The 27386-nt window shown below is 36.7% G+C and overlaps 1 protein-coding gene across 2 annotated transcripts in view; it reads right to left on the reverse strand.

Moving 5' to 3' along the window:
• Positions 1–27386, reverse strand: part of LIN9 (lin-9 DREAM MuvB core complex component) — an 88909-nt gene that overhangs the window by 13265 nt on the left and 48258 nt on the right. Inside the window, exons 8-11 of one of the 2 annotated variants that reach the window (XM_005690531.2) lie at positions 23576–23709; positions 21740–21859; positions 21149–21250; positions 17898–17978 (exon numbers count right to left, since the gene is read on the reverse strand). In XM_005690531.2, coding sequence (XP_005690588.1) covers positions 17898–17978; positions 21149–21250; positions 21740–21859; positions 23576–23709 — 437 coding nt within the window. The remainder of the gene's footprint in view (positions 1–17897; positions 17979–21148; positions 21251–21739; positions 21860–23575; positions 23710–27386) is intronic. The other variant, XM_018060226.1, reaches the window with a different exon arrangement.

The following is a 27386-nucleotide window of genomic DNA, read 5'->3' on the forward strand; positions in this document are numbered from 1 at the left end:
ACACCCCTTTTCACATATTTAAGAGTCATTTGTATTTTTTTTTCCTATGAACTATCTATTCACATTTATTTCATTAAAAAAATTCTTACCTCAAGATCTTAAAATTACTCTCCTAATCACCTCTTCAAATTCTTTTCTCATTTAGATTGTTATATAAATATTGAGCAGAATTCCCTCTGGTATATAGTAGGGCCTTGTTAGTTATGCATTTTAAATATAGCAGTGTGTATATATCAGTTCCAAATGGAGAAGGCAATGGCACCCCACTCCAGTACTCTTGCCTGGAAAATCCCATGGATGGGGGAGCCTGGTAGGCTGCAGTCCATGGGGTGGCTAAGAGTCAGACACAACTTAGAGACTTCACTTTCACTTTTCACTTTCATGCATTGGAGAAGGAAATGGCAACCCACTCCAGTGTTCTTGCCTGGAGAATCCCAGGGACGGCGGAGCCTGGTGGGCTGCACAGAGTCAGACATGACTGAAGTGACTTAGCAGCAGCAGCAGCAATCACCTCTAGAAGCTTTATAGTTTTGCCTTTCACATTTAGATCTAAAATGGCAGTCATCTGGCTATGTTTGAGATTTATCTCCCTCCCCACACGGATATCCAGTTAATCCAGCACCATTATTTCAAAGACCTTTCTTTCCTCACTGCTCTGCAGGACCACCTTTTCGTAGATCAAGAGTGTGCACACATGCAAATCTATTCCTGGGCTCTCTATCTGTTGCATGGTCTATTTCTCTATGTTGGGCCAGTAGCACACAGTCTTCAGAAACTCCAGCTTTGCAATAAGTCTTGATATACAAGAGTAAATCGTCCTACTTTATTGCAGTTCCATATAAATTTTAGAATCAGCTTGTCAGTTTGAATGCACTTAAGCATACATGTGCACACACATACACACACGCAAAGTTCACTTGAGATTTCATTTATGGATAAATTTGATGAAAATGACTCTATTCAAAAAATAATTTTTGAAATCATGACTATCTCTTTTTATTTAGGTCTTCTTTAATTTCACTCAACATTTAATAGTTTTCTATATAAAATTTTAATATACCTTATATTTATATCAAGGTATGCAGTTTTAAACGGTATTTTTTGAAATTTCATTTTTAACAGCTTATTGCTGATATATAGAAAAACAACTGCTTAAAAAACTGACCTTGAATCTTACAACTTTGCTAAACTCACATATTAATTCTAATAATTTAATTGCATATTCTTTTACATCTTCTAGGTACACAACCACATCAACTGTGAATAAACGTTTCATTTTTTCCTTTCCAATCTTTATAGCTCTTACTTCATTTTCTTGTTTTATTACATTGACTAGGCCCTCTAGTGTACTATTAAATAAAAGCTGTGATTGTAGGCTCCCTTATCTTATTTCCAGTCTTAAAGAGAAAGTTTTTAACACTTCACTAATAAGTATGATACATGCTATAAGTTTTCTTGGTAAATATTCTCTATCAGGTTTTTCATTCTATTCCTAGTTCGATAAGAATGTTTGCTTTTCCACCATGAAGAGACGTTTAATTTTATAAGATGGTTTTTATGCATCCATTGCGATGATCTTGTGGATTTTTTTAACTTTTTTTGCCGGGGGGGGGTGGGGCATGCTGCACAGCTTGTGAGGTCTCTGTTCCCTGACCAGGGATTGAACATGGGTCATAGCAGTGAAAGTCTGGAATCCTAACCACTAGGCAATCAGGGAAATCCCCTTCTTTACTTTCTTACATTGTAAATTACACTTAAAAATTTTTTTTTAAATTAGTAAGTGATTAGCTTTAACAGTCTTACCTGTTAGTCTTTTAAACAAGTATCTAAGGCAGTTTTATAGTTCATTTAAAGGTGAATAACACACACTTTTACAAGCTTGGATACTTTATAAAACACATAAAAGGAAAATTGCATCAGACCTGTCTTTTTTTTTTTTCTCTCGGATTAGGGACCTCATTTTGTTTCTTTTTTTAAATTTTATTTCATTTTACTGTACAATACTGTATTGGTTTGAAAATAGCCTGGTAGTTACATAAAAGATTAAGGAGAGGGTTAACATGACTCAGCAATTCCACTTTTAGATACATATTCATAGAAATGAAAATATACATCTACACAAAATCCATACATGAACATTCATAGTCGTCTTACTCGAAATAGCCAGAGTGGAAACAACTCAAATGTCCCTCTGATGAACAGATAAATAAAATGTGATATATCCATTCAATGGAATATTATTTGGCAATAAGAAGTACTGATACATGTTACAACATGAATGAACCTTCAAAACATTATGCTACTTGAAAGAATACAGTCACAAATGATTACATATCACAAGATTCCATTTACATTAAATGTCCAGAACAGCTGGAGAGAAATTAGATTATTGGTTGCCTAGGTTTGGGGTGGAAACGGATTTGGTGGAAATGAGGAGTAGCTGCTAAAAATATAGGTTTTCTTTTTGGGATAATGAAAACGTTCTAAAATCAACTCTGATGATGCCTGCACAATCTGTGAATTGAACCGTAAACTAAATACCACAAAACTGTCCACTTAAATGGGTGAATTGTATGGTATGTGACTAATATCTCAATACGGCTGTTATTTTAAAAACCTATCCCTTTAAATAAGTTATTATAATTAAGCATGGTTTCCTATCCCTCCTATATAATCAAGTAATGCGCTTTTAGGCTGTCGCATACAGGTTGAGTGTGGCACACAAAATGGACTCTTTTTTTTTTTAAATGTATTCTACTTTCAAATTAATAAGCAGATTTCTGCAGAGATTCATAATTTCAAAAATAAAAAGAGGACTAACAATCATGATAAGACAATGCTGAGAACATCTGTAAAACAACAACCTTCATAGTAGTGATGGAGAAAGGGAAGTACAGAGAAAACAGTATCTAGAGTTTTCCACGGAGAAGGCAATGGCAGCCCACTCCATACTCTTGCCTGGAAAATCCCATGGACGGAGGAGCCTGGTAGGCTGCAGTCCATGGGGTCGCAAAGAGTCTGACACGACTGAGTGACTTCACTTTCACTTTTCACTTTCATGCATTGGAGAAGGAAATGGCAACCCACTCCAGTACTCTTGCCTGGAGAATCCCAGGCACAGGGGAGCCTGGTCTATGGGGCTGCCGTCTGTGGGGTTGCACAGAGTCGGACACAACTGAAGCAACTTAGCAGCAGCAGCAGAGTTTTCCAAAGCCACTAATACACAGTTTTAAAACTGGTTAAAACAGAACTGTCTAGGATAAATCCCCTTTCCTACTCCTGAATTATTATTAATGTCCATGTATGACAAGACAAATTTTCAAAGTGGAAAAGCAATGATCAGAGACTGACTGAGACTACTAGTGTAGTATCTACTTTTATACAGTGTTGAGGCAATTCAAATCTATTTTAGTAAATTCTATACACTAATTAATTTGTATGTGGATGTTCTGTATATGTATTTTAAGAAGGTTTTGATAGTCCAAAATTGAAAAGGTATATTGAAGTTAATAAGCTAGGACAAACCTTCACTGACTTTAACATACTATATAATTAGGTCAAGAAAAGGTAGTTCAAAACTTTAAATCTAAAAGAACTAGACAAAAATTCCTCAGACGTATGACTGAAAACTTTTTCCTTGTTGTATCATAAAAGTGACTAAAGTATTTTAAAGTAATTTCCTCCCTTTGCTTTGCAAATTTCAAGTCTGAACATTTAATTTCATATTTTGACAAGTTTGCTTTTGCTGGGTAAAGTAAGAGTGAGATAAACATTTAAGTGTTCCAAAATTAAAGAAGTCTTTATCAGACCAATGTTCCAATTTTTAATAAATTCCATCAAGAAATAAATTTGTGTCTCCATAAAAAAAAAAATCCAAAAATAATAAATGCTGGAGAGGGTGTGGAGAGAACTTGGGAACACTTCTGTTGGTAGGAATGTAAATTGGTATGGCAGTACGAAGAACAGTATGGAGGTTCCTTAAAAAACTAAACTAAACCATATAATCCTATAATCCCACTCCTGTACACATATTCAGAGAAAAACACAGTCTGAAAGAATACTTGCACCCCAATATTTGGTGCAGCACTGTTTACTATAGCTAAGGCATGACAGCAACCTAAATACCAATGAACAAAAGAATGGAGAAAGAAAATATGGTATATACAATGGAATATCACTCAGCCATTAAAAAGGACAAAATAATGCCATTTGCAGCAACATGGATGGACCCAGAGATGATCATACAGAGAAACAGAAATATTGTATGATATAGCTTATATGAGGAATCTAAAAAAAAATGTTACAAATGAACTTATTTACAAAACAGAAACAGACTCACAGACTTAGAGAATTGAACTTATGGTTACCAGAGGAGAAGGGTGAGGGTAAGGGATAGTTAGGAAGTTTGCTGCTGCTAAGTCACTTCAGCCGTGTCCGACTCTGCAACCCCACAGACGGCAGCCCATCAGGCTCCGCCGTCCCTGGGATTCTCCAGGCAAGAACACTGGAGTGGGTTGCCATTTCCTTCTCCAATGAATGAAAGTGAAAAGGGAAAGTGAAGTGTTAGTCGTGTCCGACTCTTAGCCACCGCATGGACTGCAGCCTGCCAGGCTCCCACATCCATGGGATTTTACAGGCAAGAGTACTGGAGTGGGGTGCCACTGCCTTCTCCGTTTGGGAATGATATATACACACTGCTATATTTAAAATGCATAACTAACAAGGCCCTACTGTATACCAGAGGGTTGGTCATAACTTTTCTTCCAAGGAGTGGAAATCTTGGAAAATCTGCAGTGATTTCGGAGCCCAAGAAAATAAAATCTGTCACTGCTTCCATTGTTTCTCCATCTATTTGCCATGAAGTGATGGGACCAGATGCCATGATCTTAGTTTTCTGAATGTTGACTTTTAAACCAGCTTTTTCACTCTCCTCTTTCACTTTCACCAAGAGGCTCTTTAGTTCCTCTTTACTTTCTGCCATAAGGGTGGTGTCATCTGCATATCTGAGGTTATTGATACTTCTCCTGGCAATCTTGATTCCAGATTGTGCTTCATCCAGTCCAGCATTTCGCATGATGTACTCTGCATAGAAGTTAAATAGGCAGAGTGACAATATATAGCCTTGACAGACTCCTTTCCCAACTTGGAAGCGGCCTGTTGTTTCATGTCTGGTTGTAACTGTTGCTTCTTGACCTGCATACAGATTTCTCAGAAGGTAGGTAAGGTGGTCTGATATTTCCATCTCTTTCAGAATTTTCCAGTTTGTTTTGATCTACACAATCAAAGGCTTTGGCATAGTCAATAAAGCAGATGTTTTCCTGGAATTCTCTTGCTTTTTCTATGACCCAACGGATGTTGGCAATTTGATCTCTGGTTCCTCTGCCTTTTCTATATTTAACTTGAACATCTGGAAGTTGACGGTTCATGTACTATTGAAGCCTGGCTTGGAGAATTTTGAGTATTACTTTCCTAGCATGTGAGATGAATGCAATTGTGGAATAGTCTGAACATTATTTGGCATTGCCCTTCTTTGGGATTGGAATGAAAGCTGACCTTTTCCAGTCCTGTGGGCACTGCTGAATTTTCCAAATTTGCTGGCATACTGAGTGCAGCACTTTCACAGCATCATCTTTTAGGATTTGAAATAGCTCTACTGGAATTCTATCACCTCGACTAGTTTTGTTTGTAGTCATGCTTCCTATGGAGAAGGCAATGGCACCCCACCCCAGTACTCTTGCCTGGAAAATCCCATGGCTGGAGGAGCCTGGTAGGCTGCAGTCCATGGGGTGGCTAAGAGTCGATATGACTGAGCAACTTCATTTTCACTTTTCACTTTCATGCATTGGAGAAGGAAATGGCAACCCATTCCAGTGTTCTTGCCTGGAGAGTCCCAGGGATGGGGGCGGGGGGGGCCTGGTGGGCTGCCGTCTATGGCGTTGCACAGGGTCAGACAGGACTGAAGTGGCTTAGCAGCAGTAGCAGCAATGCTTCCTAAGGCCCACTTGACTTCACATTCCAGGATGTCTGGCTCTAGATGAGTGATTACACCATCGTGCTTATCTGGGTCATGAAGATCTTTTTTGTACAGTTCTCCTGTGTATTCTTGCCACCTCTTCTTAGTATCTTGTGCTTCTGTTAGGTCCATATCATTTCTGTCCTTTATTGTGCCCGTCTTTGCATGAAATGTTCCCTTGGTATCTCTAATTTTCTTGAAGAGGTCTCTAGTCTTCCCCATTCTACTGTTTTCCTCTATTTCTTTGCACTGATCACTGAGGAAGGCTTTTTTATCTCTCCTTGGTATTCTTTGGAACTCTGCATTCAAATAGGTATATCTTTCCTTTTCTCCATAAAATCACTCAGTGAGAAAATCATTCGAGTTTAACATAAACATTAAATTAGTTCAATGTCACTAACCTGATGTATCACAGAAAATTCGGAAAAAATGCATACCAAGAAAATCTGTAATCCATAAAAATGAAAGAACTGTTATACCTCTGAAGGTATTAAAAATAACAGTTCTGGATATATTAAAAATAAAATCTCCTTATAATACTTAGGATTCTTCCTTCTGTAAAGAAGGAATTAAACTAATTGAATAATTTGTATTTGTCCCTGAAATATTCTACAAAATTTCAACTCAGAAGTGATATATGAAAAAGAATAAATAATAGGTTGTTACGATTAATGGATATAATTTGATTTTTACTACCTCTATAAGGCACTGTACTCATATCAATATAATAGAAATGGCAGTCTCTGAAGATAATTTTCACATTTTATTTCCTTTTTAAAACTAATCTCAAATCACGTAAGTAAGTGTTAGTCGCTCAGTCATGTCGGACTCTTGGCAACCCCAGGGACTGTAGCCCACCAGGCTCCTCTGTCCATAAGATTCTCCAGACAAGAAAAATGGAGTGGGTTACCATTCCCTTCTCCAGGGGATCTTCCCGGCCCAGGGATCAAACCTGGGTCTCCTGCATTGCAGGCAGATTCCTTACCACTTGAGCCGTCACATACCATACTATTTCCTTTTTGATGATTCCACTTAAATTGAAGGGTATGGTTTATTAAACAAAGACCAAACAATTACCATGCACAATACATGTTATACACAGCACCTACTGTGAACAGAAATCCATCTCTCTCCACCATTTGTTTTTAATATATTTTTTATACTACTAGTAGTTATCGCTGGCAGTCGGACACGACTGAGCGACTTCACTTTCACTTTTCACTTTCATGCACTAGAGAAGGGAATGGCAACCCACCCCAGTGTTCTTGCCTGGAGAATCCCAGGGACGGCAGAGTCTGGTGGGCTGCGGTCTATGGGTCGCACAGGGTCGGACACGACTAAAGCGACTTAGCAGCAGCAGCAGCAGCAGCAGCAGCAGCAGCAGCAGCAGCAGTTAGCAACTCTTCAAAAAGCAACAGGATTTGCAATAGCATTCCTTTTACTTGCTAAACTGAACAATTTAAATTTCAACTCTTTCGCCAGGCAAGTATGTGATTTATGCTTTTTCTTCTTTGGGGAACAGTTTTATTCTAAAGCAGTCTGATACTTCATACCTTGATCTTATCCTATAGAACTGAATTCCAGGTTTATGCTTAAATGACAGTCCTTGATATGAGAAAAAAACAGTGGCACATTGTCCTCCTGTTGTCTGAAAACATGAGTATACATGTTTTAAATATTTTATTAGCAATGAAAAGAACGTGTTATGTTTACCAGCTGCAATAACTTTATTAAATGTTTGAGATTTTTGCACCATAATAACCAAGCTGGATAGCCCCTAAAATCAACCACTATTCTTATATAAATGCCTGCAGAAGTTTCATATTTTCTTTGGATATCATTAGATTTCCTAGTTCTTTTTTTTTTTTAACCTTTTATCTTATATTGTAGTATAGTTGGTTAACAATATATATAGTTGGTTGTGATAGTTTCATGTGTGAAGGAAAGGTTCAATTATACATATACATGTATCTATTCTTTTGGATTGACATGTATACACTGCTATAATTAAAATGGCTAACCAATAAGGATCCATTGTATAGCACAGTGAACTCTGCTCAATATTATACAACAACCTAAACAGGAAAAGAATCTGAAGTAATGTTTTAAAGCTAATATGAATTCTGACATTTTGCTTCACATTAGTATGTTTTGTGAATCTGCCACTCCATTGGAAATGACTCTCTTCATATTAAGTTTTCTTGTAAATCTACCTAATGGAGGAGCTTCCGGATAGCTAGGTCATTTTAGCTTACATGTTTTACATTCTATTTTCGTAATCTGTCTGTGGAGACCATCATCATCTTCTGTGGCTCAAGACTCCACTTGTTTATTTCTGAATGTTAAACTACCTTTGCATTCCTGGCATAAATCTACTGGCTGGCACGATGTACCTTTTAAACATTCCCATTTGTTAATACTTTGTTTAGGATTCTTTCACCTATATTCGTAAATGATATTGGCTAGCAGTTATTCTCTTTTGTAATATCTTTGTTAGGTTTTAATATCAATTTATTCAAGAATTACAAAAAGGAATTGGAAAATGTTCCTAGTTTTTCTCCTATTCTCGAAAAAAAGTTTTTGCAAGGTGATGGTAATGGTAAATATTTAGTTGAATTCCCTGGTATGGAAGAATTCATCTAGTGGTGTAGGTTCTTTGTGGTCAAGTTTACATTATAGATTCATTTATAAGGCAGTGATGGGACTATTCAGATTTTTTTTCCATATCAGTGTTACAAGTATTTTTCTAAGAATTTGCCTCCTTCATTTCAATTTTCAAAAATATTTACAGGAAGCTGTTTATAAACTGTATTAGTCTGCTTGGCATGCTATAACAGGATACCATGACTGGTGGCTTAAAAAATAGCAATAAATTTTTTTTGTAGTTATGAAGGTTGTAAGTTCAAGATCAAGGTGCTGTCAGGGACGGTTTCTAAACAGAACTTCAGAACTTCATCTGGCTTGCAGAAAGCTGCCTTCTCATGTATCCTCAGATGGCCTTCCTTCTGTGCATACATGGAGAGATCTCTTGGGGTCTCTTCCTCTTCTTGTAAGGACACCAGTCTTACTGATTTGGGCCCTAACCTTATTGCCTCATTTAACCTAAATTATCTCCTTAAAGGCCCTATCTCTAAATACAGTTACACTGTGGCTTAGGGCATCAATTTATGAATTTGAAGCACACAAAATTCAATCCCACAGTATCCTCTCAAGACCTTTTTCATGTCTGCAGGTTTCATAGCGATGTCCCTCTCTTTCTTTTTGCGGCTGCGCTGGACCTTCATTGCTGCATGTGGCTTTTCCTAGCTGGGGCTACTCTGTGTTGCAGTGCCTGGCTTCTCACTGTGCAGGCTTCTCTTGTTGCTGCTCTCGGGCTCCAGAGTGCAGGCTTTGCAGTTGTGGCACACAGGCCAGGGACAGAACTCATGTCTCCTGCCTTGGCAGGCTGATTCCCCACCACTGGACCATCCTCTTTCTTAACAGCAGTAATTTGTATCTTTCCTGATTAGCATTTTCAGGATTATCAATTTTATTAGGTCTTTCAAAGGGCTGAACCTTTACTCTGTAGATCATCTCTATTTTAGATTTGTTTTCTATTTCATTACTTTTCTCTCGGATTTAATTTGTTGTTCTTATTCTAACTTACTGAGATAGATGTAACTCACTAATTTTTTTCAGTCCATCTTCAATTTAAATATGCCTTTTATTCTAAAATAGGCGTGGTTGCATAACAACATTTTGATGTATATAATTTTCAATACTACTAAATTAAAAATATTTTCTGGTCTCTGATAACTCATTCTTTGCTTTATGGTTTATTTAGCACTGTATTCTTTAATTTTCAAGCATGAGTTTTATTCTTGGTATCTTTTAGTTAAGAACTGACTCATTGGAAAAGACCCTGATGTTGGGAAAGACTGAAGGCAGGAGAAGGGGATGACAGAGGATGAGATGATTTGATGGCATCACCAACTCAATGGACATGAGTCTGAGCAAGCTCTGGGAGTTGGTGATGGACAGGGAAGCCTGGTGTGCTGCAGTCCATGGGGTTGCAAAGAGTCAGACACAACTGAGTGACTGAACTAAACGGATCCTTTAGTTATTAACTTCTAAATTTATCTCTACTGTGGTCAGAGAACTCACTTTGGAGAATTTTAATCATTTTGCAATTTGTTGAAATCTGATCTAAGACCTGTATACAACTAATTTTTGTAAATATTCCACGCAGGCTTGAAAATAATAGGTATCCTACAGTTGGCAGGTGTAACTGTCTCCATATGCTAATGAAATCACTTGTTAACTGTGTTTTTCAAGTATAAATTCTGATTTAAAAAATTTAATTAATTAACTAATTTAGTTTTGACTGCTCTGGGTCTTCAATGCTACACAGGCTTTTTCTCTAGTGGTAAAAGAGAAGTGCAGTGCACGGGTCTCTCATTGTGGTGGCTTCTCTTGCTACAGAACATGGGCTCTAGGGCATGCAGGCTTCAGTAGGTGCAGCTCCTGGGCTCTAGAGCAGAGGCTCAGTAGTTGTGGTGCACGGGCTTAGTTGCTCTAAGGCATGTGGGATCTTCTTGGACTAGGGATTGAACTCGTGTCTCCTGCATTGGCAGGTGGATCCTTTACCACTGAGCCATCAGGGAAGCCCTCTAACTGATTTTTGACTATTTGTTTTATTGGTTACTAAGAGGGCTATGGAAACTGTGTTGCTACAACAGTGGATTTGTATTTTTCCTTTGAGTTTTGCCAATTTTTGCTTTATATATTTGGATGCTATGTTATTAAGTACATATAAATTTCAAGTTATTATTTTGAAATTATACCTTTCATCATTAAGAATCACACCTCTTTATATCCAGTAAGATACGGTGAATTAAACTTTTCTTCATTAGAAAGCATATCTCTCTATATCCAGTAATACCAGTAATATCTGTTGCCCTACATTTAATTATCAGATACTAATATAGTTACATGCTTTTCTGTTGTTATTTTAAAATTTGTATTGCTGGGGTTTCCCTGGTGGCTCAATGGTGGATCTGACCCCTAATCTGGGATGATCCCTGCCACTGAGCAACTAGGCCCATGTGCCACAGCTACTGAGCCCATCCACCCTAGAGCCCTGCTCTGCAACAAGAGAAGGCACTGCATGAGAAGCCCATGCACCACAACTAGAGAAAAGTCCGCAAAGCAACAAAGACCCAGCATAGCCACAAATAAATAAATAAACAATTGTAGTGTTTATCATTTCATACATTAGCAATTTTATCCTGGATTCTCTTATATTAAATGTGTCTCTTTCAAGAATCACAGAGTTGGATTTTTTTAAAAGTTGTAGTTGATTTACAACTATTTAAACTGATATGTTAGTTTCAGGTATACAACACAGTGATTCAGTATTTTTTAATAGATTATACTTCATTTAAAGTTATTACAAAATAATGGCTAAATTTCCTTGTGTAGTACAAAGAATTTCTTTGTGTAGTATCCTTGTTGCTTATTTGTTTTATACATAGTAGTTTTTTGTAACTCTAAATCCCTTACCTCCATCTTGCCCATCCCCTTACCTTTTTCCCACTGGTAACCACGAGTTTTTTATATCTGTGAGTCTGTTTCTATTTTGTTATATCCATGTTTATTTTCTAGATTCCACATTTAAGTAATAACACAGAGTAGTATTCATCTTTCTCTAACTTCTTTCACTAAGCATAATACCCTCTAGGCAGATCCATGTTACTGCAAACAGCAGCATTTCTGTTTTTATGGATGAGTAATATCCCACTGTGTGTGTGTGTGAGCATGTATGCACACATGTGTGTATACACATGTACACACATACATACAGATTACATCTTCTTTATCCATTCATCTGTTGATGGGCACTTAAGTTGCTTCCATATCTTGGCTACTGTAAATAATGCTGCTATGAACATTGAAATGCATGTATCTTTTTGAATTAGTATTTCTGTTTTCTTTAAATACATACCCAGGAGAGGAACTGCTGAATTATACGGCAGGAACTGGGTTTTATTTTTCATCCAGTCTGGCAATCTGTGTTTTTTATTTAAGAAATTTAGTCCACTTATACTCAATGCTATTTATCAAAATGTTTAGATTTAAATCTACCATCTTACTATTTTCCTTCTATGTGTCCCACTTGTTTGGTGTCATTGTTTTCTCTCCTTTGTTGCCTTCTCTTGGACTGAGTAAACACTTAATTGTTCCATTCCCTCATGCAGCTCCCCCTGATAAGCTTGGTAGTTATTAATCTTTAACCATTATCTGAATAGGTACCTTAGAGAATAAAATGTACATTCTTCATTTTTCAAAATCTATGTGGAATACACACTCCTTACCCTAACCAACAAACAAATGTTGGACTCTATTTTTAAACCTTTATATTTTAAATGCCGCAAGATACAATTTTATTATTTTATATGGTGACACTTAGACTAATGTACATATTCATTCTTTTTGTTGTTTTTCATTCCTTTTTGAAACTCTAAGTGCCTTAAACAAGCCCCACCCCCCACCCCTGCTTCAACAAAACCTGTATTATTTCCTTTACTTACAGGTATTCTGATAACAAATTCTATAACTTGCCTGCAAATGTCCTTGTATTAACTTTACCCTTACGAAATTTTCACTGGATATAGAAATCTAGGTTGGCAGTAATTTTGTTTCAGCCCTATAAAGATGTCATTCCATTCTCTTATGTCCTCTGTGTTTTCTGTGGAGAAGTGAGCTGTCAAACAAACTGTTACTTTTTTTGAAAGTACTTCCCCATCTCCATCCTACTCTGGGTACTTTAAATACCTCCCACTTTGTGTTTAGCTTTCAGTGATTTTACTATGATATGTTTTAGAGTCATTAGCTTTTTATTTACCTTATGATTTATGGGGGTCTTGAATTTGTAGCCTGTTGAACTTTGAGAGTTCTGAGAAACTCTGTTATTATCTCTCAAAAATTCTCTCCTTTTGTCTCATTTTTCTTTCTCTTTTCCTGCTACCCTATCAGACATGTTAGACTCCTCACTATATCCCTTATTTCTTATTCCTCTCTTCTGTACTTTCTATCCATCTTTCCATGCTTAATTCTGGACATTTTATTCTGATCTGTTCTCAAATACTAGCTCTCTCTCCAGCTGTTCCTAATTTGCTGTGTTATATCTACCAACTGAATTCTTAATTTTGATTACTGTAGTTTATTTCCTGAGTTTTCGTTAGGTCATTTTTGTTGTTGTTCCTAGTTCTCTCCTAAAACTATGTTTTGTCTCATCTCATTAAACAAAATAAGCATTCAAAATCTATGTCTAAAAATAACATTCTACTTAATCTGCCCTCTGTTCATATTTTCTTGTGTTTCTCGTTAGTGTTATCATGTCTCCTACTGTTTCTGGGATTTAAAATTGAGTATTAGATATGTATGTTACTAACTACAGAAATAATTTCAGGTCTAGTATGATATTATATTCCTCTAAGAGGACTACTTACTTCTGGATGGCTGCTTGGGGCCTGTGTGTGTTAAGTTGCTTTACTTGCGTCTGACTCTTTGAGACCCAGTGGACAGTAGCCTGCCAGGCTCCTCTGTCCATGGGATTCTCCAGGCAAGAATACTGGAGTGGGTTGCCATGCCCTCCTCCAGGGGATCTTCCCCACCCAGGGATCAAACCCGCATCTCTTATGGCTCCTGCGTTGGCAAGAGAATTCTTTACCACTAGTACCACCTGGGAAACTCCATAATCAACCTAGTTCAATTTCAGAGATAAAATAATCTGAAGCTGGGCCAATGTAGCCTTTTTGGGGTCCAATTCAGAACATGGAAGGAATTTGCCAATTTCTCTCAACCCTTGCTGGTTCTCTGGACTCTAATTTTTGTCCTCCCCACTCTTGTAAGCCCTCTGAGAACATCACTCGGTTTCTCAGCCATCTTTTCTGAAATTTGCATAAGGCCCTAAGGAAAAAGGAATCCTAACACAGAATCCTCCTTCTGAGTTTAATTCTTTTCCTAGATCCTATCCCTAAAATTCTTAAATATCTTATTAATGCGTCAGTGTCATTGGCTTGTTTTTACATTTTATTCCAGAGGAAGTAGCTGTTCTTAACTATTTGGATTAGGAAGACTAATCCAAATTATCTAGCCTACCATTACCAAAAGCAGAAGCACATTAACTTTTCCCAAGCAGTATGTTCAAATTCTTTACAGGAGTGTCAGTTTCTTTCTCTCCTTTTAACTTGGGTAAAAGCCACATTTACATTCTGTCACTCGGATGAAGATTGGAAATGTGGAAACAGAAATTAAATCAATTCCTTTTAAAGTATAGCATCTCACTTCTGCATTCCTCTATTATATTTGCAACTCTTGGCCTGGAGTCTCTTCAGGATTCCAACATGCAGCCTCTTTTAGCCAAGGTTTTAATTTCATCCAACACGTCAGAAAATGTAAAAAACAAACAAAAAAAACCCTTTCATACATTGTTAAACAATCTGTTTCCATATATTCTATTTACTTTTTTTTCATACTTATTTTATGTGGAAATTGTAAGGAACAAGAAGAAAACACATGTCCAGCCTACCATCTTAAGTTAGGTGTACAATTAAATCTTTAAAATGCTGATACATTTTGACCCTGCCACTTTCTACACAAAAACCAAACCAAACCAAATCAAAATGGTTTAAAGACCTAAATGTAAGCCCTGAAACCATAATACTCATAGGACAGAGGCAGAATACTCTGACAGAAATTGGTAGCAATATTTTCTTGGATCAGTCTCCTAAGGCAAAATAAATAAAAGCAAAAATAAACAAATGGGGCCTAATTAAACTTAAAACTTTTACATAGCTAAGGAAACTATCAACAAAAGAAAACAACTGTGGAATGGAAGGAAATATTTGCAAATGATGAGGCTGACAAGCGTTCATATCCAAAATACATAAATAGCTCATACAACTCTAAGAAACCAAACAAATAATTCAATCCAAAAATGGGCAAAAAACTTGAATAGACACTTCTCCAAAAAGGACATGCAGATGGCTAATAGGCACATGAAAAGATGCTCAACATCAGCAATTATTAGTGAAATGCAAATGAAAACCACAATTAGGTATCACATCACACCAGTCAAAATGGCTATAATCAAAAAGTCTACAGAAAACAAATGTCAGGATGTGGAGAAAGGGAACCCTTGTACACGGCTGGTAATGTAAATTGGTATAGTCACTACTGAGAACAGTATGGAGGTTCCTCAAAAAGCTAAAACTATATAGCATCCAGCAATTTCACTTCTGGGTATATATCCGGAAAAAATGAAAACACTGATTCAAAAGGATACATGCACCCCAATATTCATAGCAGCACAATTTAAAATAGCCAAGACAATGGAAACAACCCAAGTGCCCAGCAACAGATTGGTTTATGAAGACACACACACACACACAAAAGTATTACTTGGTCATAAAAAAGAATGAAATAAAACCATTAGCAGCAATGTGGACAGACCTAGAGTGTGTTATGCTTAGTGAAATAAGTCAGACAGAGGAAGGAAAATACTGCATGATATCACTTATACGTGGAATCTAAAAAGCAATGCAAATAAATGTGTATGCAGAAAGAAATAGACCCACAGATACAGAAAACAAACTAGTGGTTACCAAAGGGGAGGAAAATAGGGAGGGATAAATTAGGGGGATAGGATTAACAGAAATAAACTATTACATACAAAATAGACAGACAACAAGACAATACTGAACAGCACTGGGAATTGCACCCAGCACCTTATAACAGCCTATCACGGAATATAAATCTGACAAAAGCACTGAATCAGTATGCTCTATACCTGAAACTAAGACCATACCATAAATCAACCACACTTCGAAAAACAAAACAAAATGTGCAAGTAAATGCATGGAAGAAGAAATCCCTGTGCTAAGCATAAAACCATATTTGTACCATACACTGCTGCTGCTGCTAAGTCACTTCAGTCGTGTCCGACTGTGTGCGACCCCATAGACGGCAGCCCACCAGGCTCCTCTGTTCGTAGAATTCTCCAGGCAAGAACACTGGAGTGGGTTGCCATTTCCTTCTCCAATGCATGAAAGTGAAAAGTTAAAGTCAAGTCGCTCAGTTGTGTCTGACTCTTTGCGACCCCATGGACTGCAGCCCACTAGGCTCCTCCGTCCACGGGATTTTCCAGGCAAGAGTACTGGAGTGGGGTGCCATTGCCTTCTCTGATACCATATACTAGTTTCACAATATTTGAATTTTTATAATAGAAATGATTTCTAATCATAAATAAAATTATAAAGTCTATCAAGAAAATTAGATTTCTGTAGAGTTCCCATATGCTAAGAAGCCAAGCCCGACATCAAAATAGGCCTTTCTTTAAAAGTAGGTAACATTAATTCGGCTGAGTCAAATCTAATACTTTAAGGTGTGAAACCCAGCTACAGGGAAAAGTCCTAGCTAGTGGTATGAAAGTAAAATAATTTGATTATGCATGAAGATGAAATGGCTTCCCTAGTGGCTCAGACGGTAAAGAATCTTCCTGTAATGCAGGAGACCCAGGTTCGATTCCTGGGTTGGGAAGATCTCCTGGAGAAGGGAATGGCAACCCACCCCAGTATTCTTGCCTAGAGAATTCTATGGACAGAGGAGCCTGGTGAGCTACAGTTCATGGGGTCACAAAGAGCTGGACACAACTGAGGAACTTAAACACTTTTTTCAAGATGGAAAAGATGATATGATCAGAGGAAATGCAGCGGGGGAACACTGAAAAACCATAGAATAAAGGGCAGAAGTAGAACTAATGGAAACCAAGATAAGAATGAGAGTCTAGTAGCAAAGAAGCAAGCTCATTAATATTATTAAGTTTAGGATAAACAACAGCAATATGTTATGCCTAATTTTTTTGGATCTTTGATAGTTGTGTATCTGACAATATTAATTTTATAACATGCCTACATGAGTTAAACTGGGACCAAGAAGCCTGTTTTGGTATCTACTAAATAGCAGCAAAATCTTAGGTCAAAATCCCTTGACATCTTTGGTCTTCAGTTTTCAATTCCATAAAAATGATAGGGTTGAATTGGACAATTCAAAGTCATGTTCAGATTTAAAAAAACGCCTACAAGAAGACTATTCCTCATTCAGTTCTGTATCTACTTGTCCAGCTGTTTACTCACACCTACCTCTCACACCATTCCATGCAAGAGGTGATTAGTATTGACAACTCCCTATTCTTGTACTCATGACAGACACTGGTAATTAGCTAAAGCCCTTTGTCTCCAAGTCTAGTCACTGAGCTCTCCTTTTCTTTCATATTTTCTAGCAATCATTTCTAATCAGTTGGAGATGGTATTTGAGATAAAAACTAAGTCATAACTATGACTTTCAGTATGATTAAAAAACTTTCTTAGTGAATATTTTCTACATCTTAAAAAATTCTGATAATTCTCTCCTATGAATTGACTCTCATATTTTATACTCATTAGATTGATAAAATAGGATATAAGCTTTGTCAAGATAACCTAAAGATACCAGCCTACATATTTCCTGATTTATTTATTCTGAGCCATTTGAATAACCTCTGCTAATATGATTTCCTTAGTTAGAAGCACCAATGCTAGGAATTCTACACTCATGTAAACTGTCTAAGAATCTAATATATATCCATTAATCCTATTCAATGACATAAGGAGGTCTAGGGTAATGAACTGTACTGTATTGCTAATTAAGCATGTGTTCAGTATAATAAAACATAGTGAGAGTAAATCAGGATTTTAAAATAACAGTTACCTCTAGGTTTTCTTTCATAAAATATTTTCAACCCTGAAATATAGAAGCCCCCACCATTTGAAAATGAGACAAGTAAACAAAAAAATATCCTTACCAGTTTTTCTGCTTCTGTGTTCATTTCCCTTAATTTCTTGATATGCTCCTTTTTAATCATGAGAATTTTTGATAGTCTGGTCTACAGACAATGAAAAAGAGATGTTTTGGAATAAAGAGAGGCACTTAAATATACCAGGTAGACATCAAACTTGTAAGTTTCCACTAAGATATTTTAGCAGATGTGTTTCAATATAAATATAGCACAGACACTATTTTACAAATCTGACTGGCTGAGAGGAAGATATTTTAAAATCCACTGTAAGCAGGTACATCAAAACAAGTAAGAAGTCAACCTGAATAAGCTTTCACTGGAACAATGTGTGGACCAATCAGAATAATAACTATAATTAATTGAAGCACAAACAGGTTAAAATCCATGCATTCAGACTGATACTTAAACAAAATTAACCACTGTTGGAGAACACTAGTAACCAAACTCATCAAATGGAAAACAAAGCCAACAAATCAAGCATTTATCCTGCCTTTCCTATACAAACTATGCTATTAGGTAACCAAATAATAGATTTGAGGAAGCTTTTCCTCACAAAATGATTTCAGCTAATACACAAAGAACAAGAATGGCACCATTTTGCAATCCTAATGAATGAATGGATCTAGGCATTGATAATTTGTAGCAGCTAACATTATATTTAAAAAAAGATAAAAAATAGGGGTATCCTATCAGGGCTTCCCAGGTGGAGCTAGTGGTAAAGAAACCGCCTGCCAATGCAGGAGACACAAGAGATGTGTGTTTGATTTCCGGTTTTGGAAGATCCCCTGGAGTAGGAAATGACAACCCACTCCAGTATTCCTGCCTGGAAAATCCCATGGACAGAGGAGCCTGGTGGACTATAGCCCACAGTCGCAAAGAGTTGCACATGGCGGAGCACTACTACTACACATCCTATCAGAATACAAAAGTATGCATAGAAGTAGTCATATAAAAACAACTATACCAATCAAATAAAAAACCCAAATCAAATCAAACCTTTATATTCAATGAGCAATTTACATGAAGTACAAAGACAGAAGAGTATACTGGATATTATTACAAAGACTCAGTCAGCAAAATCCAGACAGTGGGAGACTCCATGGACAAATAATACAGTTTATTCAACAAAGAGGTTAACGGGAGAAAAGAAGAGCCAATATTTAAGAGCCAACTAGACAACTGGAATGCTGACTGGATATGTGATGATATTAAGACATGTTTTTATTAACTTTTTAGATGTAATAATAATATTACAGTTATGTATCTTTAAAAAAAAAAGGGCCCTTACCACTTAAAGATACATAAACAAAATATTTACAGATAAATGATATGATGTTTAATGTCTCAAAAGAAAGAAAAAGGGTAGGAGTATATATGAAATAGAAATGGCCAGGAGTTTTTGATAACTGCTATAGCTAGAAAATGGGTTCAGAGAGATACATTATACAACTGCCTGCTTTCATATGTACTAAATTTTTGATAATTAAAAAAATAAAAATAAAAAAACTGACCTAAGTTGATACAGGTAGAGGGAGGGCCTGGTAAGATATGTCATATACTTGCTCACACTGACCCTTATTAGTTTAGGTCCAGAGCTCTGGACTGGTATCCTGTCTTTAGTTGTTGGGTTTTATGGAAAACTGTGTGATTCTACTGAGTAAGGAACAGTAAAAAATGGATGAAGGCAACATCTTTCTCCCATTTTTAGTTTCTCTTTCAGTTTTGTGTTTCTTGTTAGTTTCTGATAGAAAATCATGCTGTTTCCTTCTCATTCTTTTCAAAACTGAGTCCTCTCTTAGAGAGGGTTGGTCAGTCTTTTTAGATTCCTCAAAATCCCTAACCCCAAGAAAAAAAAATGATTGCGAACTATGAATTATGAAACTAGCAAAAAATGATGTTTATTTTGTCATAAGAAAAAATAGTAACAGACAAAGACAAAAACATATCTTACAGCTTGACAAAAGCAAACCTGAGTTTCATAAAACTTTAGATATTACAAAAGACAAGTACATAAACGGGCTTTTGTTTTTACCTGCTAGAAAGCTTAAAATAATGAAAGCAGTGTTTCATCTAGGCATTACACATAGATTTTGAAGTTAAAATTAAGCACTGCAATCAAAACATCTAAGCAGCAATAAAAATATCAATCCTTTAGAAGTAGTGTATTAGTATTTGGCTTCTGACTCCCTCTGCTGGTGGACCTCTTGCTCCCCACTCCTCTGCCTCTTCACCCTCCCTCCCCATCTCCCTCTATCCCTTGCCCGAATATGACATATCAGCTTTGTTTTTACTCCCAGTATTTAATAAAAGAAAGAATGTCTTTAAAAAACAAGTGTCCTGGTTGTGAAACGATAAGCCTTGGCTCTTTTCATATTTAAAATTTTCATATAAAAAATCTACCTTTGAAAGTTAAAAGGTGTAATTCTGTAGTCCAAGGATAATTAACAACATATAACTAAGGAATAAGAAATGCCATACAAATGACAAGACTTTTCCTCAAAATGACATTAATTGTAAAAGGTAACACTGAATATTTTAATGGCTTATGTTATAAACATTTTTATTTATAAAGACTTTATCTATCCCAAGCCAAACAGCTTTATTTTCAAAAAAGAAAGAGGAGAGGAAAACAAACAAATCAAACATCATTAGACTATGAGTCAAACTAAATAATTTATTCAACCTAATTTTCAAAACAAACAGCTCATTATATTAAGAGTTAGGCTATTCAGGAAAACTGTTGTATATAATAATTGCTATTTGTTTCGCTTTAGCTTCAGATTTCTTTGTGTCTAATCATTAAGTACTTAGCAAATGAATAGCTATTTGTAGTCTCAGAAAAAAACTAAAGTTCCTCCTAACCAGAGAGCTGGCCAACACACCGTAAGTTTTGAGGTGACTGATAATGGCAGCATTACTGAGGTTACTAAATAAAAACCTTTATATTTATACAATTTATTAACAGCTAACCATTCAATTTCATAGAGTGTATGCTAGAACACTTATGCTAGAGTCCTTAACATAGCAAAATAATAAGAACCAAACCCAAGAAAAGCCCAACAAAAATAGACCTCTAAGTCTTTTTTGGCTGTTATAACTTAATTTCAAGCTTTGTTGGAAATAACAGAGCTCTTAAAACACAACGATTTTAAAAAGTGTAAAAATATTTGGTCCTAGGAAAATTTTCAACCTTAATAACACAAAAGATATTGAATTTTTTTTTAACAAATGAGCAAAATATTTAGAGCAATTCTTACCACTTGGATAAGGAACTCTACTGGAAAACCACCTAACGTTTCAGTGTCAGAGCCAGAAATTTTACTTCTCCAAGGTGACTGTCCTAATAAGGGATCATTATCCTATGGGAATAAAAGGGAACCATTTAACTACTGATCTTTCAAAAGGAAGCATTTTAATTTTTAAAAACTTTATTTTATTGAAGTATAGTTGATTTACAATGTTGTGCTAACTTCTATTGTACAGCAAAGTGATTCCTTTCTACATATATGTTACATTTTAAAAATGTTCTATTTCATTATGGTTTATCACAGGATATTGAATATAGTTCTTTGTGCTACACAGTAGGAACTATCATAAAATTTTGAATAAAGAGAAAATTCTATTATAATTAATATTCTATTAGAAATCCTATAAAAAGGAAAATATTTCCAAGCTGAAGCAACTACTTTATTTACTTTATTAGCTTTTTATTTAACATCTGACAACTCCAAATAATTCAGGCACCACCTAAAGTTACTACAATCAATCAATGTGTATTTCGTAAGGACATAGTTTACATTCATAATAATCATTTAAATTACTGGTGATATTTAAAAAATATTACTTACTGTAATCGGTGACTGGAGAGGAGGAGTATAATGTAACCGTGGTGGAGTCATAAAAAATCGAGAAGGCCGCTGTTTTTGTCCAAAGGCAGCAATTGGCATCGTCTCATGAGGCTCATTACTCTTTGGGAAAAGAGAACAGGCCCCAAAACTTGAAGAACTTTACCAATCATTCTAGCTTTATAAAAATTCTATTTTAGCATTAAATGTACACTAGTTTATTATGATTTATCATAAAATATATTAACTACAAAGATCAAAGGGCTAGAACTTAAATCAAGAGTATGAATACTACTTGGCTCCTAAGATGTTGAACCCACAAAAAGAAGAAAGTGGTCTATGAAAGAGAAAAGTGGTCTATGGCCACCCTTGGCTGTCTCTGTGTTAAAGACTATTTGAATATTACCCACTGTAATTAAAGGCAATTCTTATCTCTAAAGGGAGAGATGTTTTGGTGATCTCATAAAGGAAATTACATTAATGCAACAGAAGAGTAATTTTTCTCTTTTGAAATGGAGGTTTAAAGATTTCATCCTTTAATGAAAAAAATAAAGATTGATATACCTTGCTCTATATTTAGCCCAAACTGTCTTTCTCTCCTGCTGCTGCTAAGTCACTTGAGTCGTATCCAACTCTGTGCGATCCCATAGACAGCAGCCCACCAGGCTCCTCTGTCCCTAAGATTCTCTAGGCAAGAATACTGGAGTGGGTTGCCATTTCCTTCTCCAATGCATGAAAGTGAAAAGTGAAAGTGAAGTCACTCAGTCATGCCCGACTTAGCGACCCCATGGACTGCAGCCTACCAGGCTCCTCCATCCATAGGATTTTCCAGGCAAGAGTACTGGAGTGGGGTGCCATTGCCTTCTTCGGTCTTTCTTACTCCTCTCTAAAGTATGTTTGATAAGGAAACTCTTACAATAAGCAGAGTCACAGTTTTTTTTAAAAGTACGAAGCAGAAAAACAGTCTATTTTTATACTAAGGAGATAAAGAAATTTTGATTTTTAAGTTCAGAATCCTTAAAAATCAAGTTTATAACAAAGGAATGAAGAGGCAGGGGAATTAATGTAAACAGTTAAATTTCCATTATACTTAGAGGTAAACAATTTTTTTTCAAAAAATTTTTACTCATTAAAAAAACTATCAGTTATATTTACTCTTTATATTTTAACTTATTAGGAAAGTATATAATCTCCATTACCTTGCTAAATTAAGCATGATCATGAAATAATGGTTCAATAGCTTAATGGACTATATCAGAAGTTCAAAAGATCTGGATTTAAGACTCAACCTGGCAAGAATCCATCTTGAAAGCCTTGAATAAATTACCTAATGTACTTATGTCTCCAGTTTCACCTTACGAAAAGTGGAGGTTATTAACATCCACCTTATATATTCTAAGGATAAAACAGGAACATATAAAAATATATATATTTCAAAGTACAAGATGTTACTTCAACTTTCAAAGTTGTTTTACAAAACAACTTGTTTACATAAACTGGAACAACTTGTTTCAGTTGTTTTATAAAAACAGCTGAAACCAAGTGTTGTGTAGCTATTCCCCAGGCGCAAGTGTTGCGCAGCTATTTAGTCAAGACTGATCAGTTGCGTCACACTATAACTTGGTGTAAGGAAGGCAGAGGGACGCTAGATTCTGGAAAATGTAGAAGAAAATTAGAGTTCTGCTCCAGGAGTTCAGGAGGCAGGGCTAGGAACCCCTAAAGATCTCTTCCTTTGAGACTTGAAATCTTCATTCTATCATAAATACAGCCCCTAAGAAAACTCTACAAAACATATTTTATAGGCATAAACCAAATATGTGTTGGGAAATAAATACTCACAAGAACTTCATAGTCAGGGATAGTATGAGTTCCAAGCCCTGCCCTATCAAATGTTACTCTATAAGTAGCATTAAGAGTATCCACAGCATCTATTTGTCCAGTGAAGAGACCATCATGAACACCACGTAATCGAGCTGAAAAAAGAAACAAAAAGGCATTATGGTACTTAGGACACAAAAAACTCCCACGTACAGAACTGCTCCAAGCATGTACCTCAAAGTGGAGAAAGTACAGTACTGCTGTCTAATAAAGTTTCCAAGAAAGTTATGTATTAATACTTTATTTTAGGTTTAGAAGAACAATTTTAAAACTTTTGAAACAAAACAAAACTATGAATGGTGATCCTTAATTTGATAAATGAATGAAACCATATATCTACCAAACTAGAAGGAAAATACTTTTTAAAAAAGTCAACAAAAGAAACTTGGTCTTTATGCTCATGAATGAAGCACTAGGAATAATCCCAATGAAAAAAAGACAAGGTTGCTAAGCAGAAAAGATTTACTAGTCTTCAGAATGGTATCCTTAGAAAGGGTCGCCTACAAGGTTGACTTCTGGGAGCCTGAACAGTGGGAGAGTGTTCCCACCTGCTGCCATACTAAGAAAGGTGGTTAACTGTGCCCAGATTGTTTGTGCAAACAATGTGGTTACCAGCTTTCCAATTCTTGTATATGCCAGGCAAAAGGTGCCTACATAACCAGACCCCTATAAAAACCTTGAGTAATGAGTTTCCCTGGTAGACAACATTTCATAAATGCGATTACAACTTGCTGCTGAAGGAATTCTCCAAGTCCTGTGTGACACCATAGGGAGGGGACTCTTGGAAGCTTGCACTTGTTTTCCTTTAGACTTTGGCCCCATGTACTTTTCCCTTGGATCATCGAAAAAGCAAGAGAGTTCCAGAAAAACACCTTCTTCTTTACTGACTATACCAAAGCCTTTGACTGTATGGACCACCATAAACTCTGGAAAGTTCTTAAAGAGATGGGAATACCAGACCACCTGACCTGCCTCTTGAGAAACCTGTATGCAGGTCAGGAAGCAATAGTTAGAACTGGACATGGAACAACAGACTGGTTCCAAATAGGGAAAGGAGTATGTCAAGGCTGTATATTGTCACTCTGCTTATTTAACTTATATGCAGAGTACATCATGAGAAACGCCTGGCTGGATGAAGCACAAGCTGGAATCAAGAAATATCAATAACCTCAGATATGCAGATGACACCACCCTTATGGCAGAAAGTGAAGAGGAACTAAAGAGCCTCTTGATGAGAGTGAAAGAGGAGAGTGAAAAGGTTTGCTTAAAGCTCAACATTCAGAAAACGAAGATCATGGCATCCGGTCCCATCACTTCATGACAAATAGGGAAACAGGAGAAACAGTGACAGACTTTATTTTTGGCAGCTCCAAAATCACTGCAGATGGTGACTGCAGCCACCATTAAAAGACACTTGCTCTTTGGAAGAAAAGTTATAACCAACCTAGACAGCATATTAAAAAGCAGAGACATTACTTTGACAACAAAGGTCTGTCTAGTCAAAGCTATGGTTTTTCCAGTAGTCATGTATGGATGTGAGAGTTGGACGATAAAGAAGGCTGAGCGCCAAAGAATTGATGCTTTTGAACTGTGGTGTTGGAGAAGACTCTTGAGAGTCCCTTGGACTGCAAGGAGATCCAACCAGTCCATCCTAGAGGAAATCAATCCTGAATATTCACTGGAAGGACCGATGATGAAGCTGAAACTCCAATACTTTGGCCACCTGATGTGAAGAACTGACTCATTTGAAAAGACCCTGATGCTGGGAAAGATTGAAGGCAGGAGAAGGGGACGACAGAGGATGAGATAGTTGGATGGCATCACCAACTCAATGGACATGGGTTTGAGTAAACTCCGGGAGTTGGTGATGGACAGGGAGGCCTGGTGTGCTGCAGTCCATGGGGTCGCAAAGAGTCGGACACAACTGAGCGAATGAACTGAACTGACTTTCCCCTTTGCTTATTTTGCTTCGTATCTTTTTCTGTGATAAGCCATGGCCATGAATACAACTATTTGCCAAGTACTCTTGAGTTTTTCTGGGGCTTCCCAGGTGGCTCAGTGGTAAAGAATCCACCTGCCAATGCAGGAGATGCAGGTTTGATATCTGGGATAGGAAGATGCCCTGGAGGAAGAAAGGGCAACCCAACTCAGTACTCTTGCCTGGAAAATCCCATGGACAGAGGAGCCTGGTGGGCTACAGTCCATGGGTTGCAAAGAGTCGGGTACAACTGAGTGACTGGTCACATTTGTACACACACTTGAGTCTTTCTAGTGAGTCGCCAAACCAAACCTGGGTGTGGTCTTGGGGATCCCTCACATAGATGAATTCTTGTGCCACTATTATTTAAATTCAGTCTGAAGTAACATCAGGAAAATCCAAGGAAACAACCAGCATGGGTGAAAAAATAAGAATGTTTAAGGTGTTAAACTAGGCAAAATGACACATTTTGCTGTGTGTTGTGCTTAGTTGCTTAGTTGTATCCAACTCTTGGGCTGAATAGCCTGCCAGGCTCCTCTGTCCATGGAGATTCTCTATTTTTATACACAGAAAAAATTATATTATTTTAATAGAACACAAATGTTCACTGCAAAACTGCTTGAGATGATCAACTGATTAAAAACTCACGTGCAGAAGACTGAAAAGAATTAAGGGAAAATTAAACAGGTATATAAAAGATAGGAGCAATAAAGTTGAATAAACAAACAGAGAATTAGAATTTCTAGTTATGGCAGTATGAAGAGGTTGGTGATTCTTCTCTGCAAAAAGACTTGTATAAACCTGTAAAAGATTGTCAAAGACTACCATTTCAAGGTACTGGAAATGGACTAAATGCAGAAAACAATTAAGAAATGAGCACTATTGGAAAATTGCTAGAACTTCAGGTAAGGATTGGTGAACTCAGTGGCCCTTTTGCAAACGGCTATTCACACTCCACCATCACCAACAGCCTGATTGGTGAAATGAGTTTTTCTAGTTTATGGTTGGTCATGGAAACAGTGCTATTTGTTGCCAGAGGGGCAGACTGGTTGTGGACCAGTGAGTAAAAACCTGTGACTGTGTTAGCTAAGCATGGTGAACTCAATGAGGAAAGAATAAGAAAACCCTACAACTCTGGAAGCCTAAGATGCAGTCCTGTCTGAGGTGAGTGGCAGAATAGGCAGGAGTTTAACAGGGAGATCCTGTAAAATAGAGAGCCATAAAAAGACTGAAATAAACTCTCCGTAAATTTTTGCCTAAATGGAAAACTGTGATTTGGTGGGAAAGACCCAAGAGTCTGGTAAAGAGCAAAAACTAAAGGATGACCTGGAAACTGACATCAACTTTGTTTGTGTTACCCAACTCCACACACAGATTAGTCTAAGGCCTATCTGGATTAAGATGTTTGAGTACAACCTCTGCCTAAGTCACTGGCTGACCACTAAGTCTGCCTGAGTTTATTTATTAAAAATAAATAAAAGAGCAAACAAAAACTGAGCAGAGATATTGGTGGTTGCACAGTGAAAGTGTCAGTTGCTCATTCATGTCTGACTCTTTGTGACTCCATGTGTGTCCATGGAATTCTCCAGGTAACAATACTGGAGTGGGTTGCCATCCCTTCTCCAGGGGATCTTCCCGATCCAGGGACTGAACCTGGAATCTCCTGCATTACAGGCAGATTCCTCTACCATCTGAGCTTCCAGGGCAAGTTACTAAAGGAAACACAACAATTCTCAAAAAAAAAAAAAAAAAAAAAAAAGAAAGAAAGAAAGAAAGAAAACAGATTGCTATAAT

The sequence above is a fragment of the Capra hircus genome, chromosome 16 (assembly GCF_001704415.2).
Source record: "Capra hircus breed San Clemente chromosome 16, ASM170441v1, whole genome shotgun sequence".
In the NCBI taxonomy this organism is placed as follows: domain Eukaryota; kingdom Metazoa; phylum Chordata; class Mammalia; order Artiodactyla; family Bovidae; genus Capra; species Capra hircus.